This window comes from Oryx dammah, unplaced genomic scaffold (assembly GCF_014754425.2).
Source record: "Oryx dammah isolate SB20612 unplaced genomic scaffold, SCBI_Odam_1.1 HiC_scaffold_25, whole genome shotgun sequence".
Classification (NCBI taxonomy): domain Eukaryota; kingdom Metazoa; phylum Chordata; class Mammalia; order Artiodactyla; family Bovidae; genus Oryx; species Oryx dammah.
Window position 1 is genome coordinate 87,215,853 of NW_024070209.1, and position 15,041 is coordinate 87,230,893.

Below are 15,041 nucleotides of genomic sequence, written 5' to 3' on the forward strand. Positions count from 1 at the left end.
GCAATGACATCTTAACAATATTGTCTTCCAACCCCCACACACACCGTATACCTCTTCATTTATTTAGGTCTTCTCTAGTTTCTGTCAGCAGCGTTTTGTAGTTTTCAATGTCAGTTTCTTATGTATCTTTTGTTAGATCTGTTCCTAAATATACTTGGCTATTCTCAACCGCAGTATCATCTTTGTAGCTGAAATCTACTATTCTTCACTGTCTTGGTCTGCACAGCCCTCCCTGGAGGAGAGACAGAGCAGCTAATAGAGCTGTGCTCACAGGACAGGGGACTCTTTCTTAATGTCGTTATGGCAGTGTGTACATGTCCATCCCAAACTCCCTGTCTCCTTCCCCCATCTGCCCCCTTTAAGTTTGTTCTCTGAGTCTGTTTTACAGATGACTCTTGAATAAGGTGGGGATTAATCAGGGTATAATTTATAGCCAGCCCTCTATATCCACGGTTCCTCCATATCCTCAGATTCAACCAACCATGGGCCTTATTTGAATCTGCTACTGAAAAACATCCCTGTGTAGGTGCACCTGCACAGTTCAAACCAGCATTGTGCAAGGGTCACCTGCATTTGAGCTGAGGGACGGGGCTGTTACATGGGACCCGTGAGGGTCACCTGCATTTGAGCTCGAGGATGGGGCTGTTACATGGGACCCACGAGGGTCATCTGCACTTGAGCTGGGGGACGGGGGTGTCACGTGGGACCTGCGCTTCCAGAAGGTCTCATAGCCCTCCTCCTGACACCACACCACCAGCAGCACTCCCTGCCCTCTGTTCCAGTCACCGTCTTCCCTGAAGGGAGGGGCCACGATGGTGAAGGGCACAACGTGGTGCTCCCGGGGGCGCAGCCCGGCCCCCTCCCCTCCCAGGCCACTGCCTGTAGGCACCCCCGGGGCACCTGCCTCCCTCAGCAGTGGTGTTTGTCTCCCACCAGCCAGCCTTTTTCTCTGCCCACCATCAGCCCTGCTCCAACCTCCTCAGGATTCCTCAAAACTGCTGGTCCCCCGAGGCTGCCATCTTCTTCTTTCTGAGTCAAACTTCACAGTCACTTAATGACTTAAAAAACACTTTCTATCATTTGTAAGGTCTTGTGCAGGGAGCAGACCCGCCACATACGTGCAGCCTGTCATTTTCAGGTCAAAAGTTCCATGTTTTTTTGTTTTTAACATATAATGAAGTCTATATCAAATATTACTACAAATTAGTTGATCATGCTTTTTTATTTATTTTCTTTCCAGACAAGACAGGTAAGAGAGAAAATGGAAAGGGCATCTGGCGTAATTAACAAACAGCACAAAGTGAGTCCACCCCCGAACCAGTCTGACAAAGCTGTTCACACAGGGTGATCACGGCAAACTCAACTGCACTTCAGAGGACAAGAAACACACATGCGCCTAAGAAGGACACATCCCAACTCACCTCTCTAATTTGCACACCCAGAAAAAGAAGTCTGGTTGATTATTCACTCATGGTAATTAACATTATGATATCCGGACTGCGAATACAAAATTGTCCATAAAGAAAACTAGAAAAGAGCACATACTCACCCAGCCCAGAGATATTTATTGCTTTCACGGATTTCTTCATTTTGTAGAGAACCATCCGGTCCACGTCCAAGGCCTAAAATACAGAGAATATACTCATTAACACTCACTTGAGCTTAGATCACAGCTACAGAGGACAGCCACACGAGAGCCATGAGGAGGCCGGTCTGGCGCCACCTCCCTGGGACCAGGGCTCAGTGCAGTGGGGTGGTAGGTGGTCCCTAAAAGCCACCGCCTTGCCACGCCCGAGTTGTCTCTGATGGCTGTGCCCGCTGGATACTGGCCTCCTGCAGTGTAGCAAGTCAACCTGGACCAACTCTTCTTCCACCAACCCTCAGTTTATCCCTATGAATCAGTCAGGCCTGGGGACGTGCCAGCCTGCCAGGGCCTGGATCAACCACCACACCATAGGTATATACAGCTCTTACGATGCCTAGCACATAGTAAGGGCTCAAATAATATTTGTTCAATGACTAATCATACCTGGAGTTTTAATCACAAAAGACACAGGGGTACAATGTCCTTTTATCCCAATGGAACTCTACAGAAGAGCAAGGGGTGTCACTTTTTGTTGTGAAAGGAGAGAAAAAGAATTTGGAAACCGGGACAGGGACACCAAACACATGACTTTTGTGAAGACTAAATGCACACCTGCAGGGAAACAGCCAGCCTAATATCTGGTATATAATAGATGACCAATAACAGTACTTGTTACTCATTTTGAGTTTGATCAAAAAAGTACGATGACGGCTCATCTTACACAGAGCACACCTCTGCCCAGAGAGACAGATTCTGGACGTCTGGCTTTCCTGAATCTCTTCTTGGATCCATTTTCAACGTGAGCTCAGTTGCTCAGTTGTGTCCGACTACTGAGACCCCATGGACTGAAGCCCACCAGGCTCTTCTGTCCATAGGATTCTTCAGGCACGAATACTGGAGTGGGTAGCCATTCCTTTCTCCAGGGGATCTTCCTGATCCAGGGTCTAAGCCCACATCTCCTGCTTGGCAGGTGGATTCTTTACCACTGAGCCACCAGGGAAGCCCTTTTCAATACCTGCTTCGTAAGTCCTAGTTCTAATGCAGCAATGACTATCTTTTGCTGGACGCTAAAAACAGATGTGACTGCTGCTGACAATTTTACACAGAAAAATGATCCCAAGGCACCAGATATTTGACAGAGTGGTTAAACACAAAGAAAGGATGCAATAAAAAAGCATCGTTTTCCAATATTTTGTAGGAAAGAGTAGGTAGGGACTAATATAAGACGGTAAACATAATTATAGAGAATTAGCTTTTATTTTCCTAGGAGGTCATCTCTAATCCATTCCTGACTTTCCCTTGAGATATAAAAAGAGATTTGGAAACAGCCAATAACCCATGAAAATCACTACTAAACTATCTCACAAAATCTCATCAATTTTTACTGCCCACGCATGCACAAGCTCCCAGGGTCTCCAGGGCCAGCAAAAAGACAGGGTTTGCTCAGGGCTGTGTCAGAAACCCTACTTGCTGAAGCTTGGACAATGATGTGTCAGAGAACACAGCTCTCACATACAAAGACACAAGTTCAATACAGGCATCAAAAGCTCTGGAAGGGCCCAATCCCCATATAAGGGGCCACTACTGAAAAACACATCTGCTCTACTCAACATCTCACCTAGTGTCTCGAGAGAATTTGGTCCTACCCAGACTTTGGAATCACTAGAAAAGAATCTGTTGTGCCTGCATGCTTATTTGCATCCAGCTCTTTGCAACCCCAGGTACTGTAGCCTGCCAGGCTCCTCTGTCCATGGGATTCTCCAAGTAAGAATACTGGAGTGGGTTGCCATGCCCTCCTCCAGGGGGTCTTCCCCACCCAGGGAGGGAACTTGTGTCTCCTGCTTTGGCAGGTGGATTCTTTACCACTACGCTGTGTAGAAAAGTGTGCAAAGAGTCTGACTTGCCTTCAAATAATAAAACCTGCTCCTCTTTCTAAAGCTTCCCACAGACAGCAGAAGGCATCAACAGCAGCCTGGTCAGACTATATGGAAACACTGTAAGTCAGCCAGTATTCATATTAAGCCCCTCCTGTGTGGTAGGAGGTGTGAAGGTTGAAAACATTCTGCCCAGAAGAGAGAAACTCACAAGAGTCGGAGGGACCGCTCCCTGCCCAGGAGGTCCTAGGACAACCTGTCAGCTCTTCGGCAAAGCTTGATGAACCTGCACCCTGAACTTCCGTTACAATGAACTAATGAAGCTCCTCCCATCAACCTGCTACCTTCTCTTGGCTTCCAAATACTGTACACCTCCTCCCCCCACCACCCAGAACATTCTCCCTTCCTCCTAGTGACCCTCAGCTTCCACGCTGAATCTGGCTTGATTGGTTTATAGGTACCTCTTCCTCCTCAAAGTCTTCTTGGATGGGTCATCTGGGTGCTTCTCACAGCTTCTCCTACCGAGTTCTATGCTTAAGAACTGACTCATTGGAAAAGACCCTGATGCTAGGAAAGATTGAAGGTGGGAGAAGGGGACGACAGAGGATGAGATGTTGGATGGAATCACCAACTCAATGAACACGCGTTTGAGCAAGGTCCGGGAGTTGGTGATGGACAGGGAGGCCTGGCATGCTGCAGTCCATGGGGTCAAAAGAGTCAGACGTGACTGAGCGACTAAACTGAAGATTTACTGAGTACCTACCACGAGCTGAATATGAGCTACATTATACAGATACGATGGTGAGCAAAACAAGACCTGCCCCTGTCTTCATGGAATTTATAATCTAGCAACTCAATGCCTGAAATAAACACAAATTAACTGTGACCACAGCCAGCAGTCCAGGATTGAGCTTGACCTGTTTTTCTGCTTGACCAGCTCTGCCTCAATATGGATGCTGTCTCGTAGGGTACCTACCATGCCCAAGTGTCTGCTGAGCATGGAAATGTGGCTCATGGCACACCTTAAAGTGACGCTGTTTTGGACATAGTAGGTTAAGTAAAATATAAATAAAACTAATTTTACTGTTTCTTTAATGTTCTCTTCTAAGGACAGACAAGGAGCAGCCACTGAAGTCTTCTTGGCAGAGGGCAGAGGGGAGGAGAAGGTCACACAGACTCAGTGAGAACATGGATCTGGGCAAGCAGGGGAGTGGATTCAGGGAAAGCCCACCCAAAGGTGGGTCCCACAGTGGGAAGCTTGAGGCAGGGCAGCAGACACGCTGGAAAGGTCTGCGAGTGGCCACTGAGATCTACTCTCAACCAGGCTTCAACTCTCCAGCTGCTGGTCCTCCGAGAGAGTTAATCTGTCCACGAAGGCTTTGGCTGGATCACTCTGAGAAAAATGGGAACTTCAGTGTGGAAGGCTGACAGCAGAGGAAACACGCTTTATCACAAGGTGAAACTCTGACATTCTCCTCCCAGGTTATACTGTGGGACACACCCCTCCCTGATCATTCAAAGTCCTGTAAAAATATGCCGCCCCATGGAATCCTCACCTTGTCATTAAAGGGCCATGCTGTTTCCTGAACTCAGAAAAGAGCAGATAAGCAGTAACAGCTGCTTTTCCAGTCTGTTAGGAAGAGCCTGGAAGTAAAGGTGAGGTGGGCGGTAGGGGTAATTTTTAATTAAAATTACAAGAGGGAAATGCAATTACCGCCCCACTCAAAAATACACCCCTCATTATGGTGCATATTTAGAGATAATTAAGGTTGAACTTGGTCAGAAGTTCAAGTGATGAAGACTTAAGTGCTGGAAAAAGCCTGTCATTTATATATAAAAACAGCACAGGAATCTTAGAACAAAAATAATAAAATTTGAGAGTTTCAAGGAACCAAAAGCTTCTACCAATTGGGCTGAGATTTCTAACCAGATCACACCCTCACCCACACCCTACCCTCTCTAAAATCTACGCAAGCTCAGGAAAAGAAGAAAAAAAGCTGTAATTACAACCAGAATTTGCATGTAAAAACTATAAACAAGCAAAAATATAATAGACAATACAGCCCTAAGCAGGCATCGTGCAACAGCCTACGTCTGGCCAAAGCTCATTAATTCTGAGGAGTCGGACCACAGCTGACCTTTAGTTTATAAAGCAAATTTCACAGAGTAAATTTATCACATAAACAAGGCTGTGGGGATGTGTCTCAGATATTTCGGAGGAAAATAAACAACTGTCCACAAGCACTTTTAAGGCCTCTTTTGATCCCCTAAACTGTTGTACGAATAGCCACAGTTCTTATTTATTAACAGAAGCAGCTCTCCTCTGAGTCCATGGCTGGTCCAGGGCTGTGTGCAACGTGGGAAAGGACATCTTCCCGGGAGGACGCACACACTTCTTTTCAGACCCGTGCTGTCCAGGATGGCAGCCACCAGCCACAGACGAACATTTAGAGTAAAATTACAGAGTCAACTCCTCAGCCTCACTCCCTTTTCTCTGGAGTTCCGGTCGTGGACCAGAGACCACTTCCAAGCAGGTTGCCCTTGATGCTTCTCCTCTTCTCTGCGGGTCCCTCTGTGTGCCACCCTCCAGGGCTGCGCCATAAAACACTGGGAGCACTTAGGGGCCCATGCCCTCTTCCCCCAGTGAGCTTGGCACCAACATCACCATGGGACATGCCTGCTCCAAGGGCTCTATGGGGACCTCCAATCTGGCACAAAGGCACCCTCGTCCTGATGCTGGACTGTGGGACCACACCTCAAGGCTGTCTGAGGCAAGCCTCGGGCATCCGGGGTCGACAGGCATGTCCGCCCCTCAGTCTGTTTACAGGCGGCTATGAGCCAAGGATCTGTCCAATCTATGTGATGATGGGGTGATGCGGGATACTAACTTTGAACCCCCGTTAAAAGAAAGGTTCATACATCAACTATACTTCAATTAAATAAATGAGTAAGAAAAAAAAAAAAGTGAGAGGAAGAAATGTCATCCTCCCAGAAGGAATTCCACTCTTCTCATTGGTAGACCTGCATTACCAAAAAACCCTAAAGAAGGCTGAGCACTGAAGAACTGATGCTTTCAAACTGCGGCGCTGAAGAAGACCCTTAAGCATCCCTTGGACAGCAAAGAGATCAAACTAGTCAATCCTAAAGGAAATCAACCCTGAATATTCATGGGAAGAGCTGATGTTGAAGCTGAAGCTCCAATACCTTGGCCACCTGATGCGAAGAACCAATTCACTGGAAAAAGACTGATGCTGGGAAAGACTGAAGGCAAAAAGAGAAGAGGATGGCAGAGAATGAGATGATTAGATAGCATCACCGACTCAATGGACATGAACCTGAGTAAACTCCAGGAGATAGTGAAGGACAAGGGAGTCTGGCATGCTGCAGTTCACGGGGTCACAAAGAGTCGGACACGACTTAGAGGCTGAACAGCAACAAAACCAAAAGAACTATACTTCATCATTATTATATTTTGATTTTTATTAATAAAAAAAATTTGTGGAAATTTATTTTATCTCTCATTATCTAAGCATGTACACAGTTTCCTCAATTTTGCCTCTGGGGCTGAAAAGCCTGAAATATTTACTATCTGGCCCTTTGCAGATAAACTCTGCTGACCCCTGACCTGCGGATCCACAGAAACGTTTCTCCAGCACCGTCAGGCGCCCTGCTGCTCCTGCCCGGACCTGGAGGGCCAGCTTCATCCCCAGCTCCCTAAGGTCGCAACTGGAGCCAGCAAGGGTGGCGATGGCCTGGCCTATTGTTGGAAACCAGAGATGCTGCCCTGGAGGACAGCGGACCACAGGCCTCCGCCTCCCCATTCAGGCCGCGATCCAAGCCTGACCCATCTCCTGTCCCCTCAGTCCTTTCAAGAAGGACCAACTGGAGAGGAAACGACAGATTTGAAGGACAGAAGACCAAATAGCAAAACAAAACAATGCGCAGACCTGTGCCCTAAGGACAGCTTTGCCAAGAAAGGGTTTTACAGACATCGAGATGGTGGCTTTGCCTCATCGCACGTTTGACCTGACTTTTGAAGTCACAGAGAACGTTAATGACAGTGTCAAATATTTCCAGAAGCCTTCTGGGAAGCACAGAAATGCACTGTGGCCTGCAGGCTCGGTTTAAAGCGAGAGCAATAATGGATTGCCCTTCTCCTGGGAATAAAGCAGAGGCTAGGAGAATAGCAGGTGTCAGGAAGGATAAAGATCAAATAAATAGCCAAGCTGGATCACAGCTGTGTGCAACGTGTGCACGAGGACAAACCAGAAGGTTGAACTTTGGTGTTGCCTAATAAAATCAAAGTTACTCATAGTATGTGAATATCTGTATTGGAAGATACGTACAAAGATGTTCGTGGCACGCTTCCAAGGAGCTGAAGACTGGGCAAAACCAAACGCCTATCAATGGGAAAATGGATGAACTGTCGTATATACATATAACAGAATGCTACCCAGTGATGGAAACAAGCAAACTTTGCCCACACAGAACACAAATGAAAATTCACAGAAATATTAAAGAAGCAATTTGTAAAAGTAAACGTGCAATATAATACCATAAAAAAATGTTTAGATAGACAAAATTAGACTGTGTTCAGGGATTTAGATTTAAGGGTGTAGATGTTACTGAGAAAAAATGGGAAGGAGCCACAAATGCCCAACTAGGGGAGTAACCTCGCACACAACAGTGCCCTCCTAGGATCCAAGTCTAGACTCATTGCCAACTGGGTCACACAACTGAAGCCATGAAGTGGAGAACACAGACCGCGTACAAAGACCAGGATAACAAAGAAGAGCCCCGAGGCATGTAAGGCTGAAGGACCAAGTATCCACAGGCTCCCCATGGGCCCTCTCCCTGGAAAGCCAGCCCCCAACACAGGCCTTATCAGAATCACTAATGCAGAGAAACGTAAACAGATGATGTGAACCCAGCTTTATAAAAGTGCTCCCCATCCTGATTTTTACTGGAGGGTGGGTTCTGGGAGATCTGAGGAGCTAAAAGGGAAAGGCGAATTTTGGAAAAAGAGCTACAATCCACCAGAAGCAAAGAAAGGCACCTGGCCCTGGTGCCCTGTTCCCAGACAGATGAGGGGCAGGGGGAGGGCCTGGCCCGGGTCCCCCAACACCTCCCACAGTGCTCTGCTCACAAACAGAAGGGACCTTATCCCAGAAGGTGCCAGCACACCCCTGCAGGAAGCAGGGTGGGGAATAGGTGTGGACACGGCACCACAGGCCTGGCTATGCAGAAAAAGCAGCAGGGGAGGCTGGGAGTGAGGTCAGCCTGGGGGCACAGGAGCAAGCCACAAAATGCCATGCTGGTGACACAAACGGGGCAGGGGGAACTGGACATGTCGTTTTGTTTCCGGGCCCCATGTGCCTACAAGGAGCACAAAGTAAGACTTTGTTCTGCAAGCTAAGGAGTAAGCTTCCAGAACTGCGCCCCCAACCCCGTGTGCTGACAGCTGGACGTCCAGAGTTCCAGAGTGGCCAGGGGAGCTTAGCAAGCTTCTACACGCACTTTTCCTAACGCTGGGAAATCATCGCTCTTGCACCCTGCTCCCTGGGCTTCGTTTTAAGCCCCTTCCTCTAAGCTCATCCAGGTGCAGGGGCACACCTGCCCAGACCACGGGTATAACCAGTCTGGAGTTCCAGAATCTTCCAAGAGTCGAGGAGGGGTAGGCAGGGCCTGAAGGCAGGTGGCGGGCTTGCCTAGTTCCACCATCGACTCCGGGCTTTTCCAGGGGAAGCTCAGAGAGAGGACCGCTATCTGGCCGTGTCTTGATCTTCCACTTCTCGGTTCCTGTTTCCCATCCCAAAGGCCTGGCACCCTGCCCTGTGATGAGGCAGGAAGGAGGGAGGAGGGAAACCCAGGAGGAAGGAAGGAACCAGCCAGCTTGTTGAGGCCCCAGTGACACCTGCCACATACAGAGCCACCCTCGCAGCAGCGGGAGTTTTCCGGGGTGGCGGGGGGAAGGAGGTGAAAATGCAAAGCAGTACACATGCTCGCTGGACTCCTGTTGCACAGCCCAGCCCTGTGGGCGGATCACGTGGCTGGTCACTGCTGGGACAGACCCAGGGCTGCACAGGGCCTGGTGGCTGCTTTGGGAGACCTGGCCCCAATCCACTTAGGCTAAGAAAAACAGGGGCTAAGGGGGCCAACTACCGGGAATCCATGCCCCACCCCAGATGGCACGGAGGATACCTAGACCCCAGGACCCTGCACTCACAGCTGGGGTCTGGATGGGCTTGTTCCCCAGGGTGCTCCACCCCAGAACCTAAGGGTGGTCGTCTGTAAGAAGTGATGGACAGAGCTTGTACGAACACTGGGCAGACACTTGTGAAGCGGGTGAAGCTGAGGTGCCTGGGGCGTGAGGGCATCAAGCCTGCCCCCAGCCATGGCGCTCCAAATGGGGCTTCTGGCACCAGGAAGCCTACAGGTGGGTCGACACCAGAGGCCCCCTGCTCCCTGCTCCGTTTAATCTCAGGAGCGTGCAGAACCCTTCAGGGGTGTGAGAGCTGAAAAGAGGGTGTGGGGGGAATTCACCATCAGCACCCTCAGCCTGGAACACGGCAGGGCTGCTTTACAGACAAAGCATCAGATGAGTTCGTCCAAAGAACAGAAAACTCTGCTAAACACACACACAGTGGAAGACGGCTTCCACCACGTCGGAAAGCAAACTGAACCCAGCCGGGAGCAACCCTGAGACCAGAGTGGAGGACCGCTGGGGGACAGAGGGCCTCACCCCTTCTTCCTCCCTCTGAACCACTCCACTCCAAACGGCACCCTCTCACACAGGAAGCAGGGGGAAGCTGTGGGGTGGAGATCATGGTTTGGACAAAAACGCGGGATTGGCCAGGTCAGGGAGGATGGAAAGGTGAGGTTTCAGAGAAACCAGCAGCTCGGCAGAAAGAGGCAGCCACAGAGCCAGGCGAGCTGGCGGGATGCGGCTGGACCTGGGAGCAGGGACGGGCAGCCAAACACAAGAGCAGCTCTCGGCGGACTGAGGCGGCTGCCGGGGGTCTCAGAGCCTGTTTATTTTCAGCATCTGGGGATGTGAGTGTTTCTCCCCAAGGAAGAGCTTCAGACTATTCATTTTACTTTCTTTGTTCTCTATCCAAAGAAAACTAAACCCCAGCTGACAGAGTCAGAGAGAGAGCAGGGGACGGGTTCCCACAGCCCAGGGGAGAGGCCCCCTCCCGCCTGCAGGACCCCTGGTCAGTCATCATTCTCCTCTCCATCCCCAACTCACCCCCCTCAGGACACACGCCCACTGCAGCTGCCATCCCAGATGATATAAAAGTAGATATCCTACATTTCTAGGACCAGAATGCTATCTGCTTTTAAAGCTAACATGCGAAGTATTTACTATCCCTCAAAAAAGCAGATACAAAATGTGTATTGTTTCTCAAGAAACCTGCAGAAGCTGCAAGCGTCCACAGACGTTCTGCTAGTAGAAGCTGAGCAGCCCAGTCTACATTTATTACAGGGACAGAAATGATGGACTATGCAAACCAAGGGTGGGCATAATGGCCGAGAAAAGGCACAGGCAGGCTCTGTCACCTACTCATATCATGGCCCGAGACAAGTCACTTCTCCTCTGAGGTCCCAGACAAAAGAGTCAACGAAACTACTGTCTTTAAGGCAGTTTGCATTTCAGCTATCCATCTTTCCAAGGAGGGACTATAAGTGCATTCAAATGCACCTGAAGTGAAGTGAAGTGAAGTCACTCAGTCGTGTCCGACTCTTTGCGACCCTGTGGACTGTAGCCTACCAGGTTTCTCTGTCCATGGGATTCTCCAGGCAGATACTGGAGTGGGTTGCCATTTCCTTCGCCAGGGCATCTTCCCGACCCAGGGATCAAACCCAGTCTCTTGCACTGCAGGCAGACACTTTACTCTCTGAGCCACCAGGGAAGCCAAATGCACCCTACATAATGGATTAATTTTCCAGGGTAACAGAGAATCCTGCCCAAGGATCTCAACAGAATAGATCGATCATTAATACTGTGAATAATCAATCCATCCTAATCCAAACATACAAACAAATCCTTGGTAAGAGCAAAACTTAATTTTTAACTAAAAATGTATTTCCCTGGCTTGGACTTCTCAAAAGAGGGAGAAACGTCAAGTGTGCGTCAGTACGACTCATCAGAAGGTCAAACTACCAACATGGAGGTGTCAGCCAGCAGTCACCTGAGGGGTGGAGGTCATGAGCCTTCAGTTCTTCAAGAACCTTCCAAAGGCCTTTAAGATCAACTCCTAGGGTCACTGGTTCCTCAATTACCTGAACTCCAAAGCAGTTCCAACACTATGGCCTCAGGCATCCGTCTGTCCCGCTGCCCACGGTCAGCATCTGAGCAGGGAGTGTTACCAGCTGTCTGACACTGGGGACAGCTCTCCTTCCAGCCCTTCCCTGAGGGCCATGTTCTACAGGCCACATGCAAATGTCTCCCTGTCTGTACATGCCAAGCATACAGTCTGGCTCATTACAAAACACTGATGAGAGAAACTTGGTGAACTAGACAGGTTAATTAATGGAAAAAAAAAATTCAGTAAAGGAGAAAATGAGAGATGCTGGCTCGCACTTCCTGTTCTTCAAGCCCCTCAGTTCAGGCCAGGCCCATCCGTGGTCCCGTCAGGTCACCCTTCCTTCCTGCCGGCTCCATGGTTAATCTCTCAGCTACAGCTTACTGCTTTCCAACTGTGTCTGGTGGCTATTTGTGGACTCGGTTTAGACAAAAACACACCATGCTGTATCTCCCCTCGGGGAACCAGGCAATGTCCACACATCCTTTCAGACCAGCTGTGGAATAGGGTAACACTTCACACATGCTAAAGCATGTTAAATGATTAAGACTGAGACCACGACCGCTGCACAGGGCCCCGGGCCTGACATCCCCAGAGTCATGCATGGCACTGGGAGTTGCCAGTACTCCAGGGTTCTAGAAACGAGGATGCAATGAGACTGCCTGGCATTTCCTGCCCCTTCCCCTGACCAACCATAGAGTCTGTGGTCAAACACCAGCAGCTGAATTACAAGGAACAATCACCATGTGTGCAGCATACCCTGCAGATTACAGAATGCTAGTTAACAAACCTTAAATGCCCACTTGTGTCTGGCAGCAAGCTAAACGCTAGAAGTGATGAGGATGGATGGAGGTTCAGCCCCAAGGAGAGAGACCACGTGTACCATTTCAGCTTCATAACAACCCTGGAGGTAGTTAATGTAGGTGTTACTTCCCTCATTTAACAGATAGTGAAAGTTTGAAGGCGGGAGGAGAAGGGGACGACAGAGGATGAGATGGTTGGATGGCATCACCAACTCAATGGACATGAGTTTGAGCAAACTCTGGAAGATGGTGAAGGACAGGGAAGCCTGGCGTGCTGCAGTCCATGGGGTCACAAAGAGCTGGACACGCTGAGCGAATGACCAACAACAGACAATGAAACTGAGGCTCAGGAGATGAAGTACATTTCCTCCATAAGGAAACAGCACAGAGAGGAGGAGCTGTAACTGGGGTGTGACCCTCAGCTTCTGCCTTCCCTCCCCGATGGCACCCAGCCTGACGGGCCCACATTCCCTTCACAGACCCCACGTAGAACCAGCCCAAACGAGAAGCCAGAGGTTGGCAGAGGGGTTTCCAGGGCACCTCCTCTGTGACCAGGGCCCCCGGGGAGGTCCTGGCCTCCTCTGAAGGAGCAGGGCAGCCAACTCCACTTGGCCCTCGGATGCAGGCAGCCAGCGGGACTCAGCCAGCGGTGTCCACTCTCTGGGCCTCATGGTACCACACTGGTGCTGCCCCACCCTGCAAAGGCCCAATGGGCAAGCACATGACACCTGTCATTTCCTCCCAGGAGTTCTCCCCATGACCTCAGCAAGGCACTTCTAGGGCACACTGCCGGCAGGCCCCCAGGGAGTGCATGTGGCAGACACAGCAGATGACATCCCTGCAAACCCCTCCCCATCTGAGCACAAGGCGAGCCTGAATGTGTGGTTCAAGTGTATAACTACGTAACCCTATAGACACCACAACCATCACAGACATGAAAATTGCTACGTGCAGAAAGCTCTGCCACCCACTTTGGAGACCCAGGGCGGGGCAGGGGGGCACAGATGGAGTAGACAGAGAGAGGGTTAAGGGGCAGGGTGAAGCCACAGACCTGTTGTGCAGGCCAAGTTCATGCCAGGGTCACTCCACATTTAAGGTGCTCTCAGAGCAGGATGTTGAGCCCAAAAGCTCACAGCAGAAGAACAAGGCATTAGGCCCCCATCGGCCGTAAGGAGGGAAGGAACCTGGGTCACGCAGGACACCCCAGGGCCAACCTGGCTCCACCACTGACTGTCTGTGTGGCCTTGGCCAATGGCCCACTTCTCAGCCCCGGCCTGGGCTGGCTCATCGGAAAACTTGCCACTGTCCACAGGAATGCTAGCGTGGAGTTTTTTCTAGACTTAAATTCTAGGAGTCTAGGCCTCTATGCACATGGGAGTGGATAGATCACAAAGAATGGCATTATTTAACACAAACTTCATCCCTGGATTCAGGGTCCCTGACCGTAAGGGACTTCCACTCTAACTGAAAGACACAACTTACATGTTAAACGGCCCAGGAAAATTCACCAAGGAACTGACTAGAGACATCGGGGTGGGTGTTATGGCTAGAAACAGTGAATGCCAGGGAAACAGAGCAAATTCCCATTCCTACCAATCACCCGCAACTGATGCCTTCTGCTCAGGGTGTCACGAATTCTCCTGGGAACCCTCTGAGCTAGAGGCATTACCCTTGTTTCAGAGAAGAAGAAACTGAGGCTCAAACAATTAGCTCTCACTGGGTCACCTAGCAAGTAGGTGGCAGAAGTCATCAAGAGTCACACACGGTCTAACATTTCCTCATATTTGAAAACTAAGAGTTCTACATAAATTGATTATCTGGGGGGAAAAGATAACATGGAAAAAACCAAAGTTGTTTTTTTTTAACTAAAAAAAAGTTTTAGCTTTAAAACTTCAAAAAATAAACTTATAAAACTAAAAAAAAAAGTTAAAAAAAACTTATCTTGGTTGGAAATCGCAGAGAAACAAATTTTCTATTGTCCTATTTTCTTAAATAGAGAATGGAGCACAATTCTGCTTAATGCTCAGGCTCACTGGGAGCACCAAAGACCGCCTGGCCTGTAACACCTGGACGGTCCGTGTGGGAAGCAGGGCCACCGGGCACCACGCCACAGCCCCGCCCGCGCGCCGCGTCCTCTCTGCCCTCAGCCACCAGCCTCCTCCCTCTCGGCCAGCCTGGACTCCAGGGCGGCTGAACTGAGGCCTCTTCTGTTGACTTCCGGTTCCTGGACCTGTTTCAGGCGGCCGGGGTTGCTAAGTGTATGACCCCTAGATGCGTGGGGCAAGACTGCACCTAAGAGCTGGGGGACACGTCACAAAAAGGTTATCCCAGGCAGAGAGAGAGAGAGAATGTGTGTGTGTGTGAGAGAGAGAGTGTGTGTGAGAAAAAGTGTGAGTGTGTGTGTGTGTATGTGTGAGAGTGTGAGCGTGTGTGTGTGTGAGATAGTGTGTAAGAGAGTATGTGTATGTATGTG

General features: G+C 49.7%; 1 protein-coding gene across 4 annotated transcripts in view; it reads right to left on the reverse strand.

Annotated features, from left to right (window-relative positions):
• Positions 1–15,041, reverse strand: part of ASAP2 (ArfGAP with SH3 domain, ankyrin repeat and PH domain 2) — a 156,203-nt gene that overhangs the window by 107,635 nt on the left and 33,527 nt on the right. For all 4 annotated transcript variants that reach the window (XM_040224953.1, XM_040224954.1, XM_040224956.1 and 1 more), the window contains exon 2: positions 1,550–1,622. In XM_040224953.1, coding sequence (XP_040080887.1) covers positions 1,550–1,622 — 73 coding nt within the window. The remainder of the gene's footprint in view (positions 1–1,549; positions 1,623–15,041) is intronic.